This window comes from Crotalus tigris, unplaced genomic scaffold (genome assembly GCF_016545835.1).
Source record: "Crotalus tigris isolate CLP2741 ecotype Arizona unplaced genomic scaffold, ASM1654583v1 scf7180000023608.1681014, whole genome shotgun sequence".
In the NCBI taxonomy this organism is placed as follows: Eukaryota; Metazoa; Chordata; class Lepidosauria; order Squamata; family Viperidae; genus Crotalus; species Crotalus tigris.
Genome location: NW_024100075.1, coordinates 418,866 through 445,867, shown reverse-complemented (window position 1 = coordinate 445,867; position 27,002 = coordinate 418,866). Strand labels below are relative to the sequence as shown.

Below are 27,002 nucleotides of genomic sequence, written 5' to 3'. Positions count from 1 at the left end.
AAAATCCAGTTTAAATCCTTAAGTGATTTAAATAAAAATATTTAAATCACTTAAGGTTTGCAGATAATGTTGTTCTCTTATTACAAGACTCAGAAGAGCTACAAAGAGACATACAAGAGCGGCACAAAGCAGGAGAACCATTTGGCTTAAAAATAACCTGAAAAAGAGCCAGGTTTTGTTTAATAAATTAACCAAAGGAAGAAGAAAATTATATGGATCTCAATGGTAGGAGATACAATTAAGGAAATTGAATGACGTGTTAAATGTGGTTGGCAGGCATTCGGCAAGCTAAGCATAATTTTCAAGAACAACCTGTCCCTCTGCCTGAAGAGAAAAGTTTTTGATCAGTGTATAACATGCTGGTGAAACATGGACACTAACCCCACAATTGATACAAAAGCTACGAATGGCACAAAGAGCCATGGAAAGATACATGCTTGGCGTTACAAGACAAGCTAGAAAAACCTGCACATAGGTTAGGGAACAAACAAAAGTATACAATATCATCAAGAGAGTAAAAGAATTGAAATGGGCTGATCACATAGCACAGTGTTTCTCAACCTTGGCAACTTTACGACGTGTGGACTTCAACTCCCAGAATTCTCCAGCTAGTGTTGCTAGCTGGAGGTTGAGAAACACTGATTCATAGCAAGAAGAGCTGATGGCAGTCACAGAAAGGATCCCACTTGATAAAAAGCGTCCACAAAAGAGACCTAAAACAAGATGTATCAACAACATCAGCAAGTATTGTGGGCTCAGTTGGCAAAAGAAAGCTCAGTAGTAGATTGGGATGTAGATAGCTTAGTAGTAGATTAGGGTGCACAACTCTATTAAATAATTAAGTTTAAAATGAACTTGATTAACCATGGAGACGACTTGCAAGCATTTCTATCATTGTTTACAATCTTCATAATATAACCATGGACCAGAAATGTCCCATTGCATATGGAGGGGAAATGCTGGTGCATGCAAATGTGTGACTTCTACTTGGAATTCTTATTTCTAAGAGCTGTACAATGACAATTTACTAACTTCATGACTTTAATCCATATCTCCTTTGCTTAAAGGTAACTGGAGGCTCCAGTGGCATTGGGAAAAGCATTGCTATTGAGTGCGTCAACCAGGGTGCTTTTGTGACACTGATTGCAAGAAATGAGGTAAATTTTTAAGTTTGTTTATTTAATAATTATCATGTTTTAAGCTAATTACAGGTTATTACACAACAGTGACCATAAGTCACTGTTGTTTAATTAAATGTATTCTGGGATTCAAAATCAAGCACTGATGGCCTTGACTAAATCCCATTGAAAAAAAAATGAAATTAAATTAGTGAAAGCGAAATGCAGCTGAATTTGTGGCATTTCTAGTGTTTTTTCAATAGAGACATTGTTCTTGTAAATTTGGATCAGATGTAGGAAAATCAAGATAAGATCACATCAGCATCAGCTGTTCAAATAACATCTGTGGATTGGGCTATGAGGAGAGAAAGCCCACATCCTATTTTTATAGAATCGTTTCTCAATGCACAAGGAGCAATATCTTATACTTCTTTGTGCATGGAACTTAGCACTCCGGAGGACAAGGCCCAGAGCAAGTGTTTTTTTGTTCTTCTGGTATACTTTTTCATGTGTGCCTGGTTCCAATCTACTGTCTACTGCCAAAGTGCTGTTTTGCATATGGAGATGTGCACGTCTTTATTGGTGGAATTCAGCAGGTCTCTACTGCAATGTTTCACTGTAGCCCCACAAAGCTTAGGGGTGAAATGGTTTGAGATCAGCCACTTTACTGCTATAGAAGCATTTCTACACTAAACAGACTTCTTCATTCAGGGTGCTGCAAAGCGTGAAGTGATAGAGTCATAGACTCAAAAGAAATTGTGTACAATCCTATTGGAAATTACCCACAGTTCTATAAGGCTAAACAGTGGCATGAGCAAACAGCCTCCATGGAATAGAGCCAGCAGAATAAGTACATCTAGTCTCTGTAGTAAGCCATCAAAGAACATTGTGACCAGTTCCAAAGCCAAGGCTTTAGATGGCAGCTTCCCTTGCAGAATGAAACCTCCTGGCCCGAGTTGATAAATTAATAGATTTTTATCCTGCCTTCATTGCGTATACAATACTCCTTTCTCCTATTTTACCCACAATCTTGTGAGGTGGGTTGGACTAAGAGAGTGATTGGCCCAAAGCTGACTTTCATGCCTAGGATGGGACTAGAACTCACCGTCTCCTGATTCCTAGGCCAGCACTTTAACCACTACACCTTACTGGTTCTCCAGTTTTCAAGTGTACACAACTCCAAAACATAGTTTTATGTCGTTGCCATTTCTTCATTTCAGTCTGCACCAAGGTAGCTAATCTACACCATGATGGCGCAGTGGTTAAAATGCAATACTGCAGGCTACTTCTGCTGACTGCAGACTGCAGTAGTTCAGCAATTTGAGGCTCACCGGCTCAAGATTGACTCAGGCTTCCATCCTTCCCAGGTTGGTAAAATGAAGATCCAGATTGTTGGGGGCAATAGGCTGACTCTAAACTGCTTAGAGACGGCTGTAAAGCACTGTGAATATAAGTATATAAGTCTGAGTGCTATTGCAATATTGACAGAAATAAACCTCAGAAACAAGCTCAGGTGAAGTTGTCAAGGCAATGCTTCCTTTTGGCCAGCTGTTCAACAAAGACTGCCTCAGACTCATATCAGCTGATCTTGCTGCAGTTGTTTCTTTTCATTAGCAGCTAGAAATAAAGCTATAGGAAGAAGTTGGAGCTGTCAGATGTTTAGTGCTCCCATATCAGGCCTCACATTTTTGGACAGAAGTTGTATCCTTTTGTTAAGGAAACAGTTATAGATATTCTATATATATTTATGTTGTCTTGTGGGCTTGAAAACATGTAGATTCTGGTATTATGTACTTACTGTACATTGTATATTATAAACTTTAATTTTTATTTTGTAAGTTGTAACCAGCTTTTTATGATTGAATCAAAGAAGCATACATCTACTTTAATTAAAAACATACCTAATAATGGAACAAGCAACAATACAAAAGCATAAATAAAGCATTAAAGTGCTGAAAATGAAATATAAATTGATAAAGTTAAAAATGTCCACTAAAATGAAATATCAAAATAACTTTGTTTGCAGTGATATGTATTGGATGCTACAATATAATATTACTTTTTTTATCTTGAACAGTATTGGCTAGAATGCCAGCCCTTAACAGATTTACACGTAGTCCTGTGTTGGTGACGTTATGCCATTTACAGACTAATAAAGTAGGGATGTGCGGTGCTTCTGAACTAAAATTTAAAAAGTGCTTTGGAGGGGTAAAAGCATGCACATCTCACTATTTAGCATTGCTTAAAGTAGTTACATCTCTCCCTGGACTCAGAAAGTAGCTACATGACCCCAGGAAAACATTTGAGTTAAGGAGGTGCATGTTCATTGTCCCACCCTGAAGGTGCCTTCTTAAACTGAACATGTGGCTGAGTTATAATATAATAATGACTTTCAATTAAAGGGCGATTACCACTTGCATTTCTGTTACCTTTCTGTTGCCATTGGAATGACGTGTGTTATGTGGATGCTTTATGAGAATGATTGTTTGCTTCTTGGGAAGTAGAGATCTTAAGAATAAAGGTTACCCTAGTGTAAACTTTTACATCTTAATAAGTCCCATGAAACACAATGAAACTTCTGAATACACTGATGGGCTTGTATATAGACATAACTCAAATCAAAGTTCTGAAAATGGAGTTAAATGGTTGATTTAGTTCAAATTGGCTAAAGAAATTACTTACATAGTTATAGAACTTGCAATACATTGATTTCTATATAGATTTGTTCTATACTAGATGGTAATTTTTAAAATAATTTTAGAAATGCTTTATTTTAACATAATTATTTTAGTAGAAAGTCCAAGGTGTGCTTATTTAATTCCAGAAACGTCTCTTGGAGGCCAAGAAAGAAATTGAGACATTTTCAGTTAATGATAAGCAGGTAAGTTTCCACTTTCACTTTTAACAATATTCCCTCCCCCCCCCCCTCTCTCTCTCTCTCTCTCTCTCTCTCTCTCTCTCTTTTTCTCCCACACACATACTTAGAGTACATGAAGTGTTGTTATCCTAACTATCAAATGTTATAAATAAAATGTGATGTAATAGTTTCCTCATAAGTCATAAAATTAAAGTACTTTGCAAATAATTTCATAGGTAATCCGAAGCTTGTTTGTTAAAGAAAAGGAAGTCGTAAATTATATATATGTATATCCATGGTGCTAGCATCCAGAAAGTAGCATACACATTTATTTTGACAGAGACTTCTAAAAGTTCCCAGCAGTATCTTTTCTGAAACTAATGGGATTTGCATCCTTCAGTCAATGTCTTTAAGGCATAGGGAGTTCCCAGAATAATTGTATTATTCATGCTAGAAGGTTAACCTATGTCAGTGGTAGTCAACCTGGTCCCTACTGCCCACTAGTGGGCGTTTCAGCTTTCATGGTGGGCTGTAGGGGTTTTGTCCAATACTTGATGAAGCCCTTTCCTTTTTTTTTAATTTAATTGACTTTTTAAAAAAATTTTCAGAGCATTATTTAAAAACATTTTCATTAGGTTTTCATAAAATTCCCCGTGACAATTTAAATTTCTGAAAATATACTATTTGTTCACCCGCGCATAAGTTTAGTTCACGTTATATAAGTGAAACGAAATGGCGTTATAGTGTGACCGCAAACAAAGCCTCAGAATAGCTCGCATATCTCCCCCACACCACCCAGCTGTAACAGACAAGCAGAGCTGGTAGCCGGCGCCCCCCTCCGCAAACCCAATCCACGATGCGCGAGAGGCATGCACAGATGACGATACACGGCGGAACCTCTTTTGTTTGCAATCGCACTGGTCAGTACGCATTAGGTTTGTAAGAGTGAACATGTGCCTACAGCTTCAAACAAAATATTGTGAGTCCATGTCTCAAAAAAAGAAATATGCTCGTGGCTATTTGTCAGAGTATCTGAAGATGGATTTCATAGAATCTGTTGTAAATAAACAACATCCAATGTATTTATTGTGTCATAAAACATTATCCAATGAGGCAATGAAGCCAAGTCGATTGCGAGAACATCTTTCTACAAGACAAGCCCATTGAATATTTTCAGGAAATATATAAAAAAATTCAAAATCGTTCAACAATCATTGCATCATTTAAGAAACAACATGCAGCGAATGAAGATGGATTAATTGCCGCTTATCGCATTTCATAATTAATTGCAAAAAGTGATAAAAGCTATAATATTGGAGAAACTGTAATAATACCCTCTATAAAAGAATTTATCTCAACAGTAATGCATCAGGATATACCTGAAATTTTAAAAATGTTGCCCCTAAGCGATAGCACAGTAAAGCGACAAATTGAAGAAATGGCAGTTAATGTTGAAAAAAAACCTGATAAGTATTCTCCAAAACTCTTCATTTTCCATGCCATTGGACGAGTCTACCATTGCAGATAATAATGCTTTATTGATGGCATATGTATGTTATTTTGATGAAAACAATACATTATGAGAAGAAATGCTATTTGCAATAAATCTCATTACAGATACAAGAGGATTATCTATATTTAATACTGTGAAATCATACTTTACAAAAAATAATATTCTTTTGAATAATATTGTTGCATGTGCTACTGATGGAGCACCATCAATGGTAGGTCGCTATCGTGGATTTGTTGCTTATTTGAAGGAAGAAGTGACAAATGTTTTATGTATTCATTGTGTGGTGCACAGACAACAACATCTTGTAGGAAAACTTCTAAGTACAAGTCTCCATCATTAACTATAATAATTTGAGCCATAAACAAGATCAAATCCAATGCAAAAAAATGATAGAATGTTTCAACAGTTTTGCTAGGACAATAATGAAGATTTTATTACGTTACCTTTGCACACAGAAGTTTGGTGGCTGTCAAAGGGTACATCTTTGGCTCATTTTGTAGCATTATATGATAGTGTCATACAATTTTTTGAAAGTAATAATGAGACCAATCTGTGTCAACAGTTAAAAACAGTAAAGAATGATGCCTTTTATTTGGCAGATATTTTCAAGAGATTTCATGATGTCAATTTGCAGCTTCAAGGAGCTAATAAAACTCTTATAGGTTGCCAAAGTATTGTGTCATTATTTATTGACAAACTTGAACTACTTTGTTATAATCTATTGAAGAGAGAATTTCATCAGTTTCCTGAATTATCATCTATAAAAGATGATGTAACTCCAGAGGATATTGACAGATTCAGTAGCCACCTCAATGAAATTGGACATGGAAAAATGATTTGAAGATATTTTGAAATTGAAGGTGTATGACTGGATGAAAAATCCTTTTACTGCAAATATTGAGGCTGATACAACTTGCCAAGAAGAACTGTTAGAAATTAGATGTGATGAAGAAAGTAAAACATAAATTTGATAGTGGTGGATATGAAAATCTATGGCAAAATAAAAAAATGCCTGTCTTATATCCAAATATGTGGAAAATGATATTCAGTTTATTGATACCTTTCCCTACCTCATATCTTGTGGAATCAGGCTTTAGTGCTGTTAATCATATTATGACCAAAGAAAGAAACCGCCTGAATATTTCCGAAAGAGGAGACCTTCGTTTGTTCCTTATAAAAATTGAGCTAGATATCCAGTATTTAGTTTCGCAGCATCAGCCTCAGAGATCTCATTAATAATTTAATTAATTAAATGTAATTTCATCAGACTTCATGCTTCTATGTATGCAAAGTATAAATAAAATGATATATTTAACTACAGTAAGTTGTTTTATAAAGATTTATTCTGCCAAACTTAGCGAAAGTCCGACATAAAGTATTTGGTAAATAATTATTATTATATGCTTTAACTTGCTGTAACTCTGCTTTATAAATTTTATAAAATAAAGTTACTTCCCTACTTTATAAATCACCATTACTGTGGAACCGGTGGGCGGTTAGAAAATTTTACTACTAACAGAGATACAAAAGTGGGTGGTAGGTATAAAAAGGTTGACTACCCCTGTTTTAAATGATGCATAAATATGTATGTAAAATAATGGGTAGGTGATCTTTGAAACAATTATGTGTTTTGGATGAATAAAGAATAGGGAGAAAACAAAAGGTAAATATGTAAATCGACTAATGGTCAGCACTAAATTAGTGCTAGATAAGGGTCAATGGAATTCAGGGTGGGGCTGGACATGGAACTCTTGTGACAACGCAAGGACTCTAAACTCCACCCTCCCCAGCTCTGCCTACTCTTCTCCTACATCTATCTAGTTGTAAACATATTTACAAATAGTATTCTTTATGTCTGAGTTTCACCTATGTGGAATGGTTTCAGATCATGTATCTAAAAATGCTGTCTGTTCATTTATTAATAGTACATTCAAAGCAGGGTTTTATTTGAGATGTAATATTGTTCAGTATTGGGGGGTATTGCTAAGTTAACAGTTTTCTCTCTTTCCCTTCTGATATCCTTTTAAAAATAAGGATTTTCTCTAATTAGAATCTTTTGGAAAACTCTACAAAATTATACATTTAAGTACTCGTAGCTGTCTATTAATACAATCCTCTTGCTGGGCTTCTTGATTTTTAGAATGTATTGAATGGGTTACAACAATTTTGACATTAAATTTGTTATTTAACTGTATAAAGAAAAGAGATGAGCTAGCTCAGGCATATCAGCCTATCTAATCAAAATTCCCACAATGGTCAGCCATGAATTAATAGGAAGCCCATACATAAGACCCCCTACATAATAATACCCTTCTATTCATTTGCCTAGCAGCTGTTTCCAGGAGACTGTTCAAAACCACTAGTTTTCATTGATACAATAATTGCATCCTGCAGGAAATCTTTGTCCTGATAAAATAAAGCTTAGATATTCACCTAATGCCTTAATAACTAGCCAAAATCTGTGCTTGCTACCACACTTACCCATTTTTCAAACAAGGAGAGATGGCCTCAGGATGATGCCAACTTAGTTTTAGTAGTGCTCAAGGCATGGAATCTTTGTTAATGTTAATGTTTGTGACTCATCATTGACACATTGGGGAAATATTTATTTGCTAACTACAAAAAGTTTTCTTGAAAGTCTGCTTGTTTGAAAGCCAGTTTGGTATACAGTATCGATTAAGGTGCTTGCCTAGAACAGGGCTTTTCAAGCTTTTCACCCATTGTACCACTTTTAGGATATGGCAACATCCGAGTACCACCAGTTCCCTAGCAAGGTGTCAAAAACTTGATGACCAAAAAAAAAGAAAAAAGTGATAAAAGTACAGGTAGTCCTCAACTTACAACAGTTCGCTTAGTGACTGTTCGAAGTTACAATGGCACTGAAAAAAGTGCCCCCAAGCCACAGGCGAGCAAGACAGTGCCCAGCAGTGCTCTTCCTCCTGTCCAAGGTTTTCATTGTTGTGAGCATTTCTGTTGAGGATTGGCAGCGGGGGTGGGGGGGTGTTTGGTTTTTATTCCCCGTCTGCTGGGTGGTTGCAGCAGGTTTTGGTCACTTCACATGACCGTGGGACACTGTGACATCATAAATATAACTCAGATGACAAGCATCTGAATGTAAATCACAAGACCCTGGAGATGCAACATTCCAGCTAATTGGTGCCTCTTCTGGACTCAGCAGAAGCGTCAGGATCAGTGCAGCTTTCCAGCTGATTGGTGCTTCTTTAGGATTCAGCGGAAGCACCAGGATCAGCGCTGAGCTCCAGCTGGAGCCTGGCACTGATCCTGGCACTTCCACTGAGCCCTGACAGCCCCAAAGAAGCGCCAATCAGCTGGAAAGCGGCACTGATCTTGGCACTTCCGCTGAGCCCTGACAGCCCCAAAGAAGCGCCAATCAGCTGGAAAGCGGCACTGATCTTGGCACTTCCGCTGAGCCCTGACAGCCCTGCAGCTCCAGCTATCTCTCACTCAGGCTTGTGCGGTGGTGCCACCGGTTCAGCTCATTCCCCTCCCCCACTACCACTTTTCTAGGATGGTCACGTACCACCTGCCAGGTGCCAATGTACCACAGGTGGTACCCGTACCACTGGTTGAAAAGCCCTGGCCTAGAAACCAGGAGACAGTTCTAGTGCCATCTCAGGCTTGCAGACTGGCTGGGTGACTTTGGGCCAATCACTCTCTCTCAGCCCAAGCCACCTCACACAGGGTTGATGCTGTGGGAGAAATAGGATTATTACATATGAAAAACTTACACTGTTGGAGCACCCACAACTTCTGGAGGCAAGTCATTCCACTGATAAATTGTTCTGTCAGGAAATTTCTTCATAGTTCTAGTTGCTTCTCTCCTTGATTAGTTTCCATCATTGCTTCTTGTTCTGTGCTCAGGTGCTTTGGAGAATAGTTGACTTGCCTCTTCTTTGTGGCAGGTCCTTAGATATTGGAAGATTGCTATCATGTCACCCCTAGACCTTCTTTTCATTAAACTAGACATACCCAGTTCCTACAACTATTCTTTATATGTGTTAGTCTCCAGTCCTCTAATCATCTTTGTCACTCTCAGCATCTTTTTTACATCATGGTGACCAAAACTGGATGCAGTATTTAGTGTGGTCTTTTCAAGGCATTATAAAATGGTATTAACACTTCACGTGATCTTAATTCTAATTTCTCTGTTAATGCAGCCTAGGACTGTGTTGGCCTTTTTGGCAGCTGCAGCACATTGCTGGCTCATATTTAAGTAATTGTCCACTAGGACTCCAAGATGCCTCTCACAGTTACTGCTGTTGAGCCAGATACCACCTATACTATACCTGTGCGTTTGTATGCAGTGGTATAGGGTTTCCTTCCTGAGCAGGGGGTTGGACTAGAAGACCTCCAGGGTCCCTTCCAACTCTGTCACTCTGTTAAGTAATAAGGGCAGGATTAACTCTAATAAAATAACAAACAAATATTGTTTAAGTCACATTTTAGATATGGTAACCTAGGGTAAAATATATTTTATTAGTGTTTTTATGTAAGAAGTAATACTGTAGTTTCTTACATAATGTGGCATTTGGGAAGGTAGAAATAATTAAAAACATGTAAAGTGCTAATTTAAAATGGTTGTAAATTATGAAATCAGTTACATTCAACATTGCATTACATTCAATTGAATGGAATCATATAATTCATTTTTTTTCTCATATAGGTTGTGCATTCTATTTCTCTTGATGTTTCCAAAGATTATGCAAATGTGGAGAAGTTGCTTAAACAAGTAAGGGAACTGCTGGCTTTTATAAAGCTTATATTTTCATTTTACGGTAGAGATATTCTGTTCAAATAGTAGCATATAATTTGTGACACCGATGTATTTTAGGCTCAAGAAAAGTTGGGTCCTGTTGACATGCTTGTTAACTGTGCTGGAACATCAATAACTGGAAAATTTGAAGATATCGATACCTATAGGTTTGAGGTAAGTGGTCCTAGCTTAAGTCTTAAATAAACCCTTTTCTGTTGCATTAAATTGATTATATCTTATGTGAAAGTGAAGTTATTAAAAATTAAAACTTCTAAAGGACCGTATAGACGTATATTAATGCATCTGGACATATAAAAATTAAGATATTGAATGTTAATCTTTATATAAAGCAGGCATGTCCAACTATGGCCTGTGGATAGCATATGCCCTGGATTACTAGCTAATAATCCCACATGATTGTAAACTTTTAATATTATGATGTACATTTATATACATTAACTATATCAGAGTTCTCCAACCTTTTCAGCTTTGCAGCCCGGCGGGGGGGAAGAGAGAGGGGAAAGGTCCCATGCACACATGCAGCTCCATTTGTGCAAACAGCGGAAACGCGCATGGTCACTTGCGCGAGCGGGGATGCTCACACAGTCACCTGCTGCTCAGGATGTGCGTGTGTACACACACACACACACAATCGCTTGCCGTTTCCATGGCCGCTTCCAAAAGACTCAAGCCTGGTAGTGGGCCACGACCCAGGGTTGGGGACCCCTGAACTATAGTGTATATTTTATATAGGCTCCAGTTCAATTCTTCTTTAATCAATATAGGCCAAGCAAGCCAAAAGGTTGGACATACCTGATATAAAGTATACCTGAGTTTGTTCTGTTGTTACTACTTATACTGAACCAGGTTGAATCTTTCCTACTTACGTTATAACCTAATAAATATTCTTGGATACTTTTATGCATAAAGTGTTACAACACTGAACCAATTTAATTTTGTGGATGTGTGGGATATTAATTAAGAGAAAATAGAACTGTCATTTTTAGAAGACGAGGCCTTATAGCTACTATGTAGTTTTATAGTAGTTTCTCATTTCTTCAATTAGTAGTGAAGACCTATTGTTGGGAGTGAGGTTACTTGTAACTGTATTGCTAATAAACACAGGAAACTGACTTATAGTGGCTTTCCAAAACTTGACTGTCAAAGGATTTCTTGAAAGCTTTTTCCTCTGGGGGAGGAAACCCAAGAACATTGCACAGTATCAAAATGGCTATAGAACTGAGTGCAACACACATCATGGATGTTTTACAAGATTGTAAAATCAGCACATTGCATGGAGCAATATTTTGTATTTCCTATATTTTATTTTATTATAGGTTTTGCATAGGATTGTGCCACTATGTAATTTGGATTAAGATTGCTGAAACCTAAATGTGAAGTTACAGGCTAGCACCACACCTGTTTTAATCTATTAATCTATACGTTAACATCATCTGTGCTAAATTTATTATAGAAGCTCTTGACACTAATGTATATTTATCTACAGCAATTAATGGCTATCAACTATCTGGGTAGTGTTTACCCAACTCGTGCAGTAGTTGGTAAAATGAAGGAAAGAAGAATGGGGAGGATTGTGTTTGTGTCATCACAGGCTGGACAAGTTGGTGTTTATGGCTATTCAGCTTATTCTGCAACAAAATATGCTCTTAGAGGATTAGCCGAATCTTTACATATGGAGGTATGATTATCTTTCACCAGTATATGTGGTACTTAAAGAAAATAGTAATAACTTGTTATAGCAGTGGCACTTAGACTTATATGCCGCTTCATAGTGCTGTACAGCCCTCTTTGAGCCCCCCTCTGACCTTTACAGAGTCAGCACATTGCCCCCAACAATCTTGGTCCTCATTTTACCGACCTCCGATAGGTGAATCAACCTTGAGCCAGTCAGAATCAAACTCCTGGCAGTGAGTTAGCCCGCAGTACTGCATTCTAAGCACTGCGCCACCACAGCTGTTATACTTTTTAATGTAAAAACGTTTTGTACAGTTAGGTTAACTGAAGAGTATTATTTTTTGAAATCTTTGTGGCTAAAACCAAAACATAGAATTAATGATAGAGATTTGTTTCAATTTTACCATATTTGAATGATTTACGGTGAACACAAAGTAGAAGATGATTTACAGTGTTACATCAGGCACAGGAAAACTTAATTCTTATGGGATTTACCTCTTTCTTTTCCAGAAAATTTTAAGGCTCACAAGTTAGGGATATGGACCAAGTAATAGGTCAAGGCTGAACCAGAGGCAAAACAGTATCCTGAGATGGAGAGGCTTGCTTGGATTAATTTATACACTAGACTAGAACTCTCCTATTTATTAAATATTTCTGAATCAACAGATAATTTATTTAGTTGTTCATTTAATATAAAATTGATAAATTATGTCTCTTCCATTCTATGCTTCTGTGGCAATGATAGTTGTCTCAGTCTGGCAAAAGAATATTGGTACTTTTCAAAATAGCCACTGTTAGTAGCATGAAAATAAACTTTCCCTGTTCTATAGATGTAGTCAAATAATTGTGCCAACCTTTTGCCCAGGTTCAAAAGTAAGAATTTTTTTTCTTTTTGTAGAATATAGATGAATAACTGTATGCTCATAAGTCAGCTTCACTTCTTCTGATAAAAGAATACAATTTCACATCTTAAAAAAAACAGAAGCAGAACATAGAAGGTTGAATTTACAGTTCATATTGAACTCTTAAGTTCATAGTTTTACTGAATTATTTTATAATTTGCAGTAAGCATCCCAGGTTTTACTGGGATTTATACATCTTATAGCCCTAGTAATATGATATCCTACTTGCACTACTGATTTAACTGGTAAGCAGCAAGTGATCAATTAGAATAAAATATGAAATGAGTGAAGGCTAAGTAGTATTTTTAGAGTATTACCAACTTCTTGGCAACTATAAGGAAAGTATATGCCTTTTCTTGCATCTCACCATCTATTTTTACGTAAGATTAGTAAGCATGGAGCTCTGAAACTACTACAGCATAAGCCTGAGTATTTTTCTCAACAGGTAAAACCATATAACATATGTGTGACTATTGCCTATCCTCCAGATACAGACACACCTGGCTTTGCAGAAGAAAGTCAGAACAAGGTAACTTCTTAGTTTCTTTCAATTAAATTCCAGATAATACACATCAATATGTTTTCTTCAAACTCATTTTAAAATTATGTTTATTACTTTTATGTTGCATAACAATTATCATGTATGCAGCATTCACCACAACTCTGAAAACTTTTATTTATTTTATTCTGATCTAGAACAAAAGTAAAATCCTGGATTACAGGTAAAAAGATTTGCAAAATGATTATATTTTTCATATACATTATATTTTATTTATTTTATTCTGATCTAGAACAAAAGTAAAATCCTGTATCACAAGTAAAAAGATTTGCAAAATGATTACATTAATATTAGATTTATCTCTAATTAGACAGTGAACATTTCAGTATTCCCATTATTGATACCAAAGCTGTAGAATAGCTGCAAATATCAAAAATGTCTTGTTCTACCATGAATTTGAATGTATATATCTCTGTTCCAAAATCTAGCCCAAAATATTTTTCGTCAGAGAAAATGTGAGTTTCTTGCAAAAAAAACCCCAAACCCTGCCCTTTAGAAGTTTTGTAAGAAAATCTTTCTTCTATGTATAATTTTCAACTCTTTAACATTCTTGATTTACAAAAGCTATGTATTTAAATAAAATAAAATAAAAGATTTTATTTAGTTATTTAGTTAATTATAAACAACATAATATAATTGTAATTCTTATAATTAATTATTTAACAAAACAATTGATTTAGACGAGAAAACTTTAATCTGAAGATAATATATAATAATCACAAAATCGGAGGCCACTATAGCCATATTAACAACAGCAAAAACGTATAGAAAAAGTAAAGGGAATAAAAAAGTAAACAAAACTGTTAGTTTTTTTTTTTTTTTTAAGGGAAACTAGACCTACGAGATTTCTAGCAGGAACTTTTACCTCAGACATACTATTTTCTCGTCTCCCAGAGCTGCATAAATGAGGGAAAGGAAAAACAATTACAAAATAGAAGGGAAGGACAAGAAGCCATTTCTGCGTCCAAGCTCTGCAGCATGGGAGATACTGAGAGTCTCAGCAGTAAATGTATCCCCCATTCCACCCAGTGGAACCATCACCTCAGTCAGACCAGCTTCCTGATGTTATAAGTGGACTACATCACAATATTGTGGTCCCAACACTTTTATTCTGCTCTTTATTGATTTTTATATGACCTGTGTGTACATGAGTAGATTATTTTTTAACTTATTGAGCCTAGCCAAAACTATGCTGCTTGCAATGTCTAATCATGCTGCAGTAGTAATATAGTTGGTTTAGAGTAAGAAAGTTCAAACTAATAGGAAATAGTATTTTGCTTCTATATACTTCTATGCAGATAGTCTTCGATTTGCAACAGTTCGTTTAGTGACTGTTACAATGGCACTGAAAAAAGTAATTTATGACCATTTTTCACATTTACAACCACATGGTCGTGTAATCAAAATTCAGACTCTTGGCAATTGTCTCATATTTATGAGGATTGTGGTGTCCCGGGGTCATGTCATCACCTTTTGTAACCTGTGGCAAGAAAGATTGTGAAAGGGGGCAAAACTCACTTAACAAATGTCTCACTTAGCAACAAAAATTTTGGTCTCAATTGTGATCGTGAATTGAGGAATACCTGTATATAGGAGGCAAGTTTTTGCCTGCTAAAGATGGAATGCAATAGATTTGGATAATAAGGCAACCAGAAAGAGAAGGCCTTGGAACCCCGCTTCCTACACCATTCTGAAGGACTAATCAGCCAACATTTTTATCAGCATTACTGATCACTTTTATTAGTTTTGATGCTTGCAGACTATCCTATTGCTTCCCATAGTGGCTGCTTCATAGTACACCAGGCACTTTGTTCACTTGGATGGTAGTTGGTATGTTCAATAGCAACTTTACCGCAAACTAGGTTAGGCAATGGTATATTTTTAGTGTTTGAATTTGAAAAGACAACATTGCTAGGAGAAACCTTACACACTTCTACTTTCTGAAAGCTGTGCACAGATCTGTGTGCACGTGCATGCATGCTCATTGAGCCAAGTATTCAGTTAGAACAGATGGTGCTTTTCAACATGGGAACCTTTGGAGCATAGACAAGATCCATGTGCATCTATGATAGCATGTGTATCTCCCATTCTCTGCCTCATCTCTGGATTATTCAGATTTCTGTTTGACAGCTGAGATCCTAACCTACATAACTTTTGAAAAACATGTGCGATAGGATTTATGAGAAGAAAATTGAAGTGGGTGTATTACAACACACTAAATTTGTTTACATTGCAAAGAAAACCACAATCAACTTTAATTAAGTGAGAGGGAGTGTTTTATTGGGCATAAGGAAAATTAATGCCAACTGAGGAGAGGAAAGGGAGAGGACGACTGAGTTCTGCTGAGCTTTGAAAGTTCACTGCATGGGACTTTCAGGAAAGAAATGGAGAACTAAAGATGGCTCCATTAAAAGGAGAGTTGGTTATTATCGTGGAATAAAGGGCTGGCAAGTAGACTGGCTTTTCATATAGGTAGTTCTTGACTTATTACCAGTCACTTAGTGAATATTAAATGTTACAGTGGACACCCCCTTCACCCACAAAAGATATTTACGTGGTGGCTGCCCACCCACCCCCATTTCTGTAGTCCCATTACCGTATTTTGGATATTTGGCAACCGACCCACATTTATGGCCATTCGCCGCATCCTGTAGTCATGTGACTGCAATTTACGATGTTTTTGCCAAAAAGTGCCATTTGCTTTCATTTTCAGTAAAAATGCCCCATAACAAATAATAGGTTTGTAAGCAAACCTATTATTCGTTATGGGGCATTTTTACTGAAAACGTTGGCAAAGAATGGCATTTTGCTTAATGACTGCTGCACAAAAAGGTTGTGAAATTAGTCGGTCACATGGGTAAGTCACAATTTTCATAACTGATGACCGTAATAGCCAGGCTCCATTATAGTCATACTGTTAGTCATACTATGGGAAAATGCTATTGATTTTTTTAAAAAAGACATAAAAGAAGCTTTGAAGGTTGGACAAGAACTTGCAATCCTTCACAAATGTTCCATACAGTTGCTTCTTGTGAGGAGATTGCAAGACATTGGTCTATGGAGGATTTAGAGCTTTCGGAGATGAAGGAATACCCATCTTTTTCCTCAAATCATGTTTGGTGCCTTTGAAAGGACACTGGGTTCACATACTAATCACATTCAGAAATTGCTTGTTAACTACTTTTCAACTATTGGGATTGACAGGTTTTACAGCACTGGGTAAATTTCCATCAATCCTTAGTGAAAGAAACTTTGAAGATAAGTTTAAGGAGTGAGGAAAAAATATTTCAGAATAAACATCAAAGGAGTGATTAGAATTTGGAAAGTTACAAACAGATTGCAGGTCCAAATGGATTTGAAATAATTATAAGAATTCTTCCTGTGGATTGTTTACAATTCTATATAAAAAAAAATAAGATTCTGAAACTAAGTATAAGAAATCTTCCCTATGGGAAAATGCTATTGATTTTTTAAAAAAAGACATAAAAGAAGCTTTGAAGGTTGGAGTGTAAAGAGAATAAAAAAACGAAAATTTATCATTAGAAAAGAAACAGAATGAAGCAAAATACTCTTGAATTTGGAAGAATTCAAGGATATTTGGAAACAGTGTGCTTAGAACTTTTAAGATTGTCTTCTACCATAAAAATGAAATTAAAAATGGCTACAAGAAGAGGAACAGGTTTTACTGTGCAAGACTGAGATTCGAATGCAGATTTTAAAATGCCAGACCAAAAGAATAATCTGCAAAAAGATGTTATATTGGATTTACAAATGAACCAGTCTTAATAATTAATAGGGATATACAAGTAATTAACCAAAGAGTGACCTAGATTCGCTTTTCTATAATGCATTTACAAAAGAGAGTTGTTAATGAGACAAAGAAAAAATGAAAAGAAATCAAGTTCTAATCTAGGACATTTGAAAGATCAAGATTGTTAAAAGTAAGATGGCAGCGCCTGGATCGGCTACGGCTTCATTGGCTCTCGAAGGTGAAGAGTTATGGGAGGGATATTCAGGGATATAGGCCACATGATCAGGAAGGCTTTAATGTGTTTGAGCAATGTGGGGGAACTAAGGTAACACGACTGACAATCTTTGCTGGCATGGCAAGTTTCTAGCTGTTTTGGAACTGTTGGTGAGACCGTTAAAAGTCGTTGGTGCTGTTTGAAATTGTTCTGCCGGCAGCAAGATCTGACTGATGGCCCAGCGACGGATTCTATTGCAAATAAGGGCTGTGTCCAAAGGAGGCAGAGGAGGAGAGGTCCCGGGGCTTATGGAGCGAAGGAACTGGATGAGGCTGTCGGCAGGTCCAGAGGATGGGAGAGAGGCTTTTGGAGGAGTTGGTGGCGGCGGCAGCGTTCTCCAGGGGCGAAAAGGAGTGAGGCCTCTTTAAGGAAAAGGTGGAAGAGACAAGATCAGAAAAAGAAAAGGAGGCAAGGTTATGCAGGAATACAAGCTAATTTGAGGGATAATCCACATGGAGCTCCATTTCCATCTGTCCTGTTTGCCATCGTTTGCTCTCTAGAGACTAAAATGGATGATCTGAAACTTAAGCTGGCCACGAACAAGGAGTGTGTATCGGAGGTGGTGGCCCTTTGAGAGCTGTATGCAACGAAATTTCATTTTACTTTAACTACCCTGACATCAACTGGGAGACAAACTCCGCACCAAGTGGAAGATCAAACAGGTTCCTGGCAAACCTAGCAGACAACTTTGTCTCCCAAAAAGTAGAGAATGGAACTAGGGGATTAGCCATTTTGGATCTAATTCTCACTAACAGAGATGAAATGATAGACGGTGTTGGAGCCATAGGAACCCTGGGAGGAATTGATCATGCAATATTAGAATTCAACATTATAGAAGCACAACCAATAGAACACAGTCAAACTAGAGTCTTGGACTTCAAGAGAGCTAATTTCAATAAACTTAGAGAGGGCTTGGGAAGGATTCCATGGATGAGAATCCTCAAGGGGAAAACAACTCAAGAAGCTTGGGAAATTTTGAAAAATGAGATAATAAAAGCACAGTCTAGCACAATAACAACAAAGAGGAAAAATAACAGCTCTCAAAAGAAACCAGCATGGCTGCATAAAGAACTCTCTGACAAATTGAAAGATAAAAAGGACAAGTATAGAAAGTGGAAAGAGGGGAACATAAATAAGTCAGAATATCAGCAAATAGCCCGAGCCTGCAAAGATGAAGTGAAGAAAGCCAAGGCTCAAAATGAACTGAGGCTTGCGACCAAAGTCAAAAATAACAAAAAAAGCTTCTTTCAACATGTAAAAAACAAGAAAAAAGTGAAGGAAATGAGTGGTCCATTAGTGGGTGGAAGTGGCAAAAAGGTGACAAGCAACAGGGAGAAAGCAGAACTATTTAACTCATTTTTTGCATCTGTCTTTACACAAAGGGAAAAAACAGACCAACCTATCAAAAATAGTGCCATAAAAAACAAAACAGAAACAAAAATTAAGATAGGCAAGAAAATGGTTAGTGAGCACCTGTCCAGCCTAGATGAGTTCAAATCGCCAGGACCAGATGGATTACATCCCAGAGTTCTCAAGGAACTGGCAGATGTGATATCGGAGCCAATGAACTATATTTTTCAAAGATCCTGGAACACAGGGGAACTACCAGAGGACTGGAAAAGAGCTGATGTAGTTCCCATCCTCAAAAAAGGAAAAAAAATGGATCCAGGAAATTACAGACATATCAGCCTGACCTCAATACCTGGGAAGATCCTGGAAAAGATAATCAAACACCGAATCAACGAACACCTAGAGGCAAACAAAGTCATTACTAAAAGCCAACACGGGTTTGTCAAAAATAGATCATGCCAGACAAATCTTATTGCATTCTTTGACCAAGTGACAAAATTAGTGGATCAGAGGAATGCTGTGGACATAATTTACTTGGACTTCAGTAAGGCATTTGATAAAGTAGATCACAACCTACTACTTGACAAGATAGAAAAATGTGGGGTAGACAGAACCATCACCAGATGGATCCGTAGCTGGCTGACCGGCCGTACTCAGCGAGTGATCCTCAATGGAACTGCATCTATATGGAGGGACGTGTGTAGTGGGGTGCCCCAGGGCTCTGTTCTGGGCCCAGTACTCTTCAACATCTTCATCAACGACTTGGATGAAGGGATAGATGGGGAACTCATCAAATTTGCAGACGACACCAAGCTGGCAGGAATAGCCAACACTCCAGAAGACAGGCTTCAGATACAGAAGGATCTGGACAGACTTGAACACTGGGCACTAACTAACAAAATGAAATCCAATGGTGAAAAAAGCAAGGTTCTACATTTAGGCAAGAAAAACCAAATGCACAAGTACAGCATAGGTGGCACCATGCTCAATAGTAGTAACTGTGAGAGGGACCTCGGAGTCCTAGTAGACAATCACCTAAATATGAGCCAGCAGTGTGCTGCAGCTGCCAAAAAGGCCAACACAATGCTAGGCTGCATGAACAGAGGGATAGAATCAAGATCACGTGAAGTATTAATACCACTCTTCAATGCCTTGGTAAGGCCACACTTGGAATACTGCATCCAGTTTTGGTCACCACGATGTAAAAAAGATGTTGAGACTCTAGAAAGAGTACAGAGAAGAGCAACAAAGATGATTAGGGGACTGGAGGCTAAAACATATAAGAAACGGTTGCGAGAATTGGGTATGTCTAGTTTAACGAAGAGAAGGACAAGGGGGGACATGATAGCAGTATTCCAATATCTCAGGGGCTGCCATAAAGAAGAGGGAATTAAGCTATTTTCCAAAGCACCTGAAGGCAGGACAAGAAGCAACGGGTGGAAACTAATCAAGGAGAGAAGAAACCTAGAACTAAGGAGAAACTTCCTGACAGTGAGAACAATTAATCAGTGGAACAGCTTGCCTCCAGAAGCAGTAAATGCTCCAACACTGGAAGTTTTTAAGAAGAGACTGGACAGCCATTTGTCCGAAATGGTGTAGGGTTTCCTGCCCGAGCAGGGGGTTGGACTAGATGACCTCCAAGGTCCCTTCCAACTTTACTACTATTACTAACTTCGCATATTACTATTACTGTATGCCGATTAGTGTACATTCAGAGTGACAATAAAGTTGTTGTTGTTATTATTATTATTAAAAGGAAGGAATAGAAAGTTTTATTTGATCAAGTTTAACATAGATATTTTGTTATTATCTCTGATAACTTAATGGAATTTTGCTGATCAAAACTGAATTACAAGGCTTTAAGGATTTTATAGATAAGATATGGAATATAGGAAGAAGTGATCATTTTTTGTATTTTAAGAGAAGGTGATAAGTTACTAAAATTGTTTAGTAACTTATTGGGATATAAGGAAAGTCATTTCTTTATATATATACTTTTTAGTATGTTTTTTTCTATTTTCTGCAATTTCTATTTTTTATTTTTTAATTAATATTAGTTTATGTTTTAATAGTAATGTTTAATAAAATTACTATAAAACATAAACATTCTGGTTTAAAAAAGAAATAACAAAGCTTGCTAAGTCAAAAAGAGGGAATTATCCCTGGGTGCAGATATATGGTTATAGAAATGGTCAATGGACACTATAAAACACTTCATTATATTTAGTTTTACTCTCAGTATCTACAAAAAACGAATAATACATTTTAGGGTTTAAAGATAGATACTGTTGGATCACTCTTAATGCATCTGATTTATTTAGCAGAAAGGTTTCAGATGGGTGGTTTTTGTGGCTAGATTTGTCAATTCATTTATCTTTTACATACATATTATCTTTGTATTTCTATTTAAGGTGTTAGAAACCAAACTTATTTCAGAATCATCATCAATCTGCCAACCTGAATATGTTGCCAAAATTATTGTTAAGGATGCTGTTGTAAGTAAAATACTGCATTTTTCCTATATAACAAGCAAACATAGGTGGATTATTAGTTGGGGGAAAATAAAACAATTATACTTTTCAAAAAATTGATTTCATGTATAGTAACTTTTCTTTCCAAGTATCAGAATTGAAAATTTTAACACTACAATATTGAGTAGCATCAGAAATGTAGTGTCTTACATTGTTAAAAAAAAAAAAACTCTGTTCCAAAGGGTATCAAAAGCTAAAATGGATATATAAAATTATAAAAAGAGGAAAGAGGTTTGGGCAGTACAATTGGTTATATATATATGTTATTTGTTCTTTCTTCAATGTTTTACAAGATAGTTTAGGTTAATAAGCAGGCTTTGCATTTTTATTTCATTCTGGTTAATTTAAATGGCTTATTCTGATAAATCCACTTTTTTTGGTTATGTATACACAACACCGTTTTAGTTTATAGAAATGTCCCCATTAAGGAAGGTAATATGAAATTGACACTATATTGTTTGAAGTCTTCCTAAAAATAAATCATACATTGATGGAATTGTTTTGATAATCTATTGGTGTTTAGTTTGGTTTTATGATTTCCCACAGCAAGGAAAATTTACTAGTTCTTTTGGTGCTGATGGTCACGTGCTGACAATATTGACTAATGGAATGGCCCCAGTTTCTTCCATTGCTGAAATCCTAGAGTCGGTAAGAAACAAAAATCAAGATAGAAGCATTGTTTTTGGAATTATTGTGATGCTTTGTAATGGTCGAAGTTAATGGGTCTGTGTACTTTAAAATCATGTCATGACCTACAAGGAGGGGATAAATCCAGTATTCATAGGGTTAGGGTTGATCTTTTTCATAGAGTTCCATGAAACTTCCTCTTGGTTTCTCTAATTTGAATCTTACTTCCTTTTCAAGTAATAATTCATAGCTTACAGTAAAAGATAAGGCACTCCATTTATTCTTGACTGAATTAAATTCATTTTTATAAAATATGTACTCATCCATATTTCAGGCTATTTTATTTTTTAGCAACAACATCATTCACTTAAAGTAGAATATTTGATCTGGTAGGCTAAGGCCTCTCCTCTCCACTAAAGAATTGTGCCATCCATCCCAGTGTTCTCCTGCATGAACAAACATTTACAGCACAGGACAGGACAGAACCAAGTAGGAGGTCATTGGTTAAGAATTTTTATCTGTACAAGAAAACAAAGTTAATCGATGAAAGAGTCATGCACGGAGATATAGATATTACTTGGTGTAATCTTCCAGCTCAGCAAGGAAATTGGGGATTAGATTAAGCTCTTAGACTTTCATTTCTCTACATTTGATTTAATTCGTAAGAATTGTGAAATGCCTATTAGGCAAAATATGTTGAATTATATACTTCATTTGCATATAATGAAATATGTTATTTTTTGCATTTTTTAAAAAAAATAAAAACTTACATTAATTAAATGTGATTGTTTCTCTCACAGATTATGTTCCTGGGCATTTTTCGCTTGGTCAGTCTGTATTTTATAGCAGGTTTTGACAGTATTGTTCGCCGTTGCATGATAGAAAAAGAGAAATCTGAAAAGACAGACTGAAGTAGAACAATGCTTTGAACTGAATCCTGATTAGAAAGGTGGACAATTCGTTGTTACATAGGACCATGCTTGTGTGGTCTGAATATGCCTCATAGTGATATATATGCTGAAGTGATGGTGATCTTCAGTAGTGAAAGAAGGAAACAAATGAACAATTCCAGAAAAAGTGCTACTGAAGAAGACTGCTGTTTTTATTTTCTGTTATTTGAAATTATAGATGTTGCCTTAGAAATGAATTTATGAAAGAGCAGAGCTTCAGAGTAGTCTTTTTGCTGGTAATTCTGCACAAATACATCGTTTTAGCAGTTTTGAAGGATTTAGTCAATGGTGAATTTAATCCAGAATTGAAGTAAACAACTTGGTCTCTTCCAGATATTGAGGACTACAATTTTCACAGATGTCTGCCATTGTCCCTGCTATTGCCCTCCCCCTCTTCCTGTCCCCTCCAAGCCTTGGGGAATGTAGGGTTGCCTAACCAAATCTAAAATACAGTTAACGTATTTCTGTGGTGTAGAACAGATCTCAATTGCCTCAGATCTAACCCTTATTTTGTACCTCTCAAAAGTCATGCAGTTGAGTTGTCTTGCCCATACTGACACTTTAAATAAACAAAAGCTCTTTTTTTACAATTTAAATTATAGTTAGTCATGGGAGGAAGACTATATCAAATGGGAGAACTAACCTTTCGTAGGTCGGCTCCATTGGATTTAATATACCGGGTCAAGAATTGGTAGGTTTCCTCCCATGTATTCTTGGGACCTGGTCTAATAAGATATAGTAATTAATCTTTTCTGCTCTTAAGTGCATAGTTTTGTGAAGTATTCATTCTGTTTTATTACGCACTGTACCTGGATGGCAGGATATTATTAATATGTTCCAAAGTTCCCAGTGTGGGAGCAATGAAGAATTTTTTAATTGTTACAAATCTTCGGGAAAAATGAAGGACCCATGACTCACTGAGAAACTGGGATGTGTGTTTTTTTCTGTTTCTGCCTTATGCCTTGACTATAAATAAAGCAGATGTAAAGTGTTGCTACATAATAAACATTGTCTGTAATTTAATTCATGCTTACTCTTTGCCAGCTCAGTAAGAGGCAGAGGTGGGTTTACATTGTATTAAACAAATGGAAATTATTAAGTTGTATGCTTGATACTCTTAAACATTGCACAAGAACATGCTTAGTTTAATCCTATGTGGTAATGTCACTTGCAATATTATTTTAAGGTTTTAAACATAGGATGTCAACATTTAATATTTAAAAAAAAGCTTTTAGTGCAGCGATCCCCAATCTTTCCGGCTCTGCGGACTGATAGTGGTGGTGGTGGTGGAGGGGATGGTTTTGCATGCACAACCTAATCCCATGCATGCGCAAATGGAGCTTTGCATATTTGCATGGCCCGGTTCCCAACGCGCCGCAGACCAGTACCAGTATGTACATCTGGAAATTTATCATCCAGATGCAAGGACTTGGGTATTTAGCCAATTGAGTGTCTAATTTGAAAGGATGGAGTTAGTATAATAATGGTCTTCATAAGCTCTATGCAATATACTCTTAAGGTCTCATAAACTTGAAACTTCAAATTTCACTCCCATAAGTTTCAGATAAACTGTATGCTGGGAGGAAAGCAACTATATTTTTAGAATGTTTTAATTGGAACTGTTAAATTAGAACCTGTTAATCTGATTGCTGTTCTGACCATGTGCCAGAGTTGGTGCAAGTAGCTATAGAAGACCACTGAAGCTGGTAAATAAGGCATTTCATTCAGCATTGAATTCTCAGTTCTGTAAAAGATGTTAGAAATACCACAAACAGTTTGAAGAAGCAAGACTCATTTGCACTTCTCTTCAAGGGCACGATAAACTTGCTAAAACTGATGAGTTTTTGTAAGATCATTTATGGATGGATGAAGCTTCTTCACCGTTGACCTAAAATCAATTACTCTGTTTTTTCAGCCTAAACCAAAAAAAGTTTTTGTTATTTTCAGATTTTCCTCTAACTGGCTTGAACTTTATTTAAAATTATGGCTCATATTTTGTGAAAATTAGAGTTAATAAAGAAGACAATAGGTCATATATAAATGTATACTGTGAAAAATGTTATGCACTTTTAATGTTAATGCTGAATACAGCTAAAATCCATTAGTGCTTAGCTTTTTGCTGTGGCAGAGTTAGAAATTTTAATATTTTGTATTTTATTAAATAAAAAAACTACATTCCTCTGCGCCTTTCTTCGAAACTGGTTCACCTTGTTCTCCTGCTCCTGCTGTGTAAATGTGTTTCTATTAATGGCTGTCATAGTAGTAAGGACTTAGAATATTTTCTTTATTTCTAAAGAGATTTTTAAAATGAGGTTCTGAGAGGAAGGGGAGAGAACAGCTAGAGGGCTCCTTCTCTTCATCTCTGCCATGAAAAAAATACGGGGAAGGAATTTATGGGCATTGTTCCCAGAGCTGAGCAGAACAGAAGAGGTTGAAATGCATTAGATCCCAGCTTAGAACCCCAACTACTATGGGTGGAGAAGTCTTTGGATTGCTGATCAAAAGTAAACTGTTAGGACAGGTCCTGCTGGGAGCAATGCAATGCAATTAATTGACTAATGAGAGCTCTATCCTGGTGTGCTCGTACTTTTCTCATGATCAAACATGTTATGATCACGTGTCTTACCTTTTTTTTTTTTTTTTTAGAAAGTATTGAAACATTCCTCTGCATAGCAGTTGGGATCAAATCTCTTTAAATCATTTTTCTTGCTGGACATCCACTCTTCCAGTTATTTGATAGCCAGCAATTTAAGGAAGTAGGAAAATATTTTATATAATGGAATTATTTCTGTCCCCAAATTGTGATCCCAGTTAAGGGAAACCGCCTCCTCTCTTATATTTTATAGGGAAAAGAAAACGACACAGTCCTATGAGATGCAACTCATCAAGCCTCATACCATGGCTAGATGCGTTGCCTCTTCTTTAAATGTTTTTTTCTACAGTGATGCTAAGATTTGAATTGTGACTGAATTATAAAGTCATATCAGAAATCTCATGTATAAGATGCACTGGGCATTTTTATACATTCTGTCTTAACATTTCATTACTCATCAAATTAAAAAAAATTTAGAAAATAGGAGATCACATGTATACCACAAATGGACAACATTTGATGCTGTGTTTTGGCAGTTTAAAAACCCAGTATTGAATACAATTATATTTGGACAGCAGAAAATCCGGGAAATTGTTAGATAGCAGTAAAGTGATGGGGAAAGTTCGACTTTGTTGGCTTTTGCAGCTGAGGCAGAATAATAACTCTTGCACTGGCAGACACTTTTTTTGTAAAATGTGTTTCTTTGTTAGAGGGCCCAATACATTATAAGATAATATTGAGGTAGATTTCTGAGTGATTCAGTGTTTTGCCATAATCAATTCCATGGTCCTAATGTGAATTTTAAATGACATATTCCGAGCGCAGAACATATTTAATAGCTTCTAAATGTTTCTAGTAGCCAACTAAGAATCTTCCTATTCTTGTTTTTGAATTTTTTCCCCATACTTCCTTGCAGAATTCTAGTTCAGAAAAAAAATTCAAGGCCCCAAACATATACTGAATGTTTGAAATTGCCCCTCCAATTTTCAATATTATTCATGTTTGGGGACTCAGAAGGCCATTCCAACATTTAACTTTCAATATTTAAATATTGTTTCAGAGGTTGGTTATAGAGCATTGTCTTGCTGAAATATATAATTTTGTCAACATCTTTATTAACTCTGGGACATCAACTTATGAATGTATTTTATTGTTTTATTGTCATATTATTGTTTTAATTTTGTAGGCCGCCCTGAGTCCCTTGGGATTGGGCAGCATATAAATTTTAGAAATAAATAAATAAACTTGAAAGTCAAGAAAAATCTCTGCTGGGACAGATGCATAAAATAGAACACACACACACACATCACCGCAAACTAAAAAGTTAATTGAAAAGTTTAGCTAACATTAAATGTTAGAGATCCATAATCTAGTTTGATTACACAACAATGGGATATATGGAAAAGTTATATCTTTACATTTTCTCCAACCTCATCATCATAAAAAATTGTGCCTTCTGATTCTCCTGCCTTTTAAATAGAGCTTGAAGATCTGGTTTCTTCCTCAGA

General features: G+C 36.3%; 1 protein-coding gene across 1 annotated transcript in view; it reads left to right on the top strand.

Annotated features, from left to right (window-relative positions):
* Positions 1-24,521, top strand: part of KDSR (3-ketodihydrosphingosine reductase) — a 33,379-nt gene extending 8,858 nt beyond the window's left edge. The window contains exons 2-10 of the mRNA XM_039319697.1: positions 1,068-1,157; positions 3,943-3,999; positions 10,173-10,238; positions 10,341-10,436; positions 11,770-11,961; positions 13,305-13,388; positions 21,205-21,288; positions 21,871-21,972; positions 22,752-24,521. Coding sequence (XP_039175631.1) covers positions 1,068-1,157; positions 3,943-3,999; positions 10,173-10,238; positions 10,341-10,436; positions 11,770-11,961; positions 13,305-13,388; positions 21,205-21,288; positions 21,871-21,972; positions 22,752-22,862 — 882 coding nt within the window. The 3' untranslated portion in view covers positions 22,863-24,521. The remainder of the gene's footprint in view (positions 1-1,067; positions 1,158-3,942; positions 4,000-10,172; positions 10,239-10,340; positions 10,437-11,769; positions 11,962-13,304; positions 13,389-21,204; positions 21,289-21,870; positions 21,973-22,751) is intronic.
* The last annotated feature ends 2,481 nt before the right edge of the window (positions 24,522-27,002 follow it).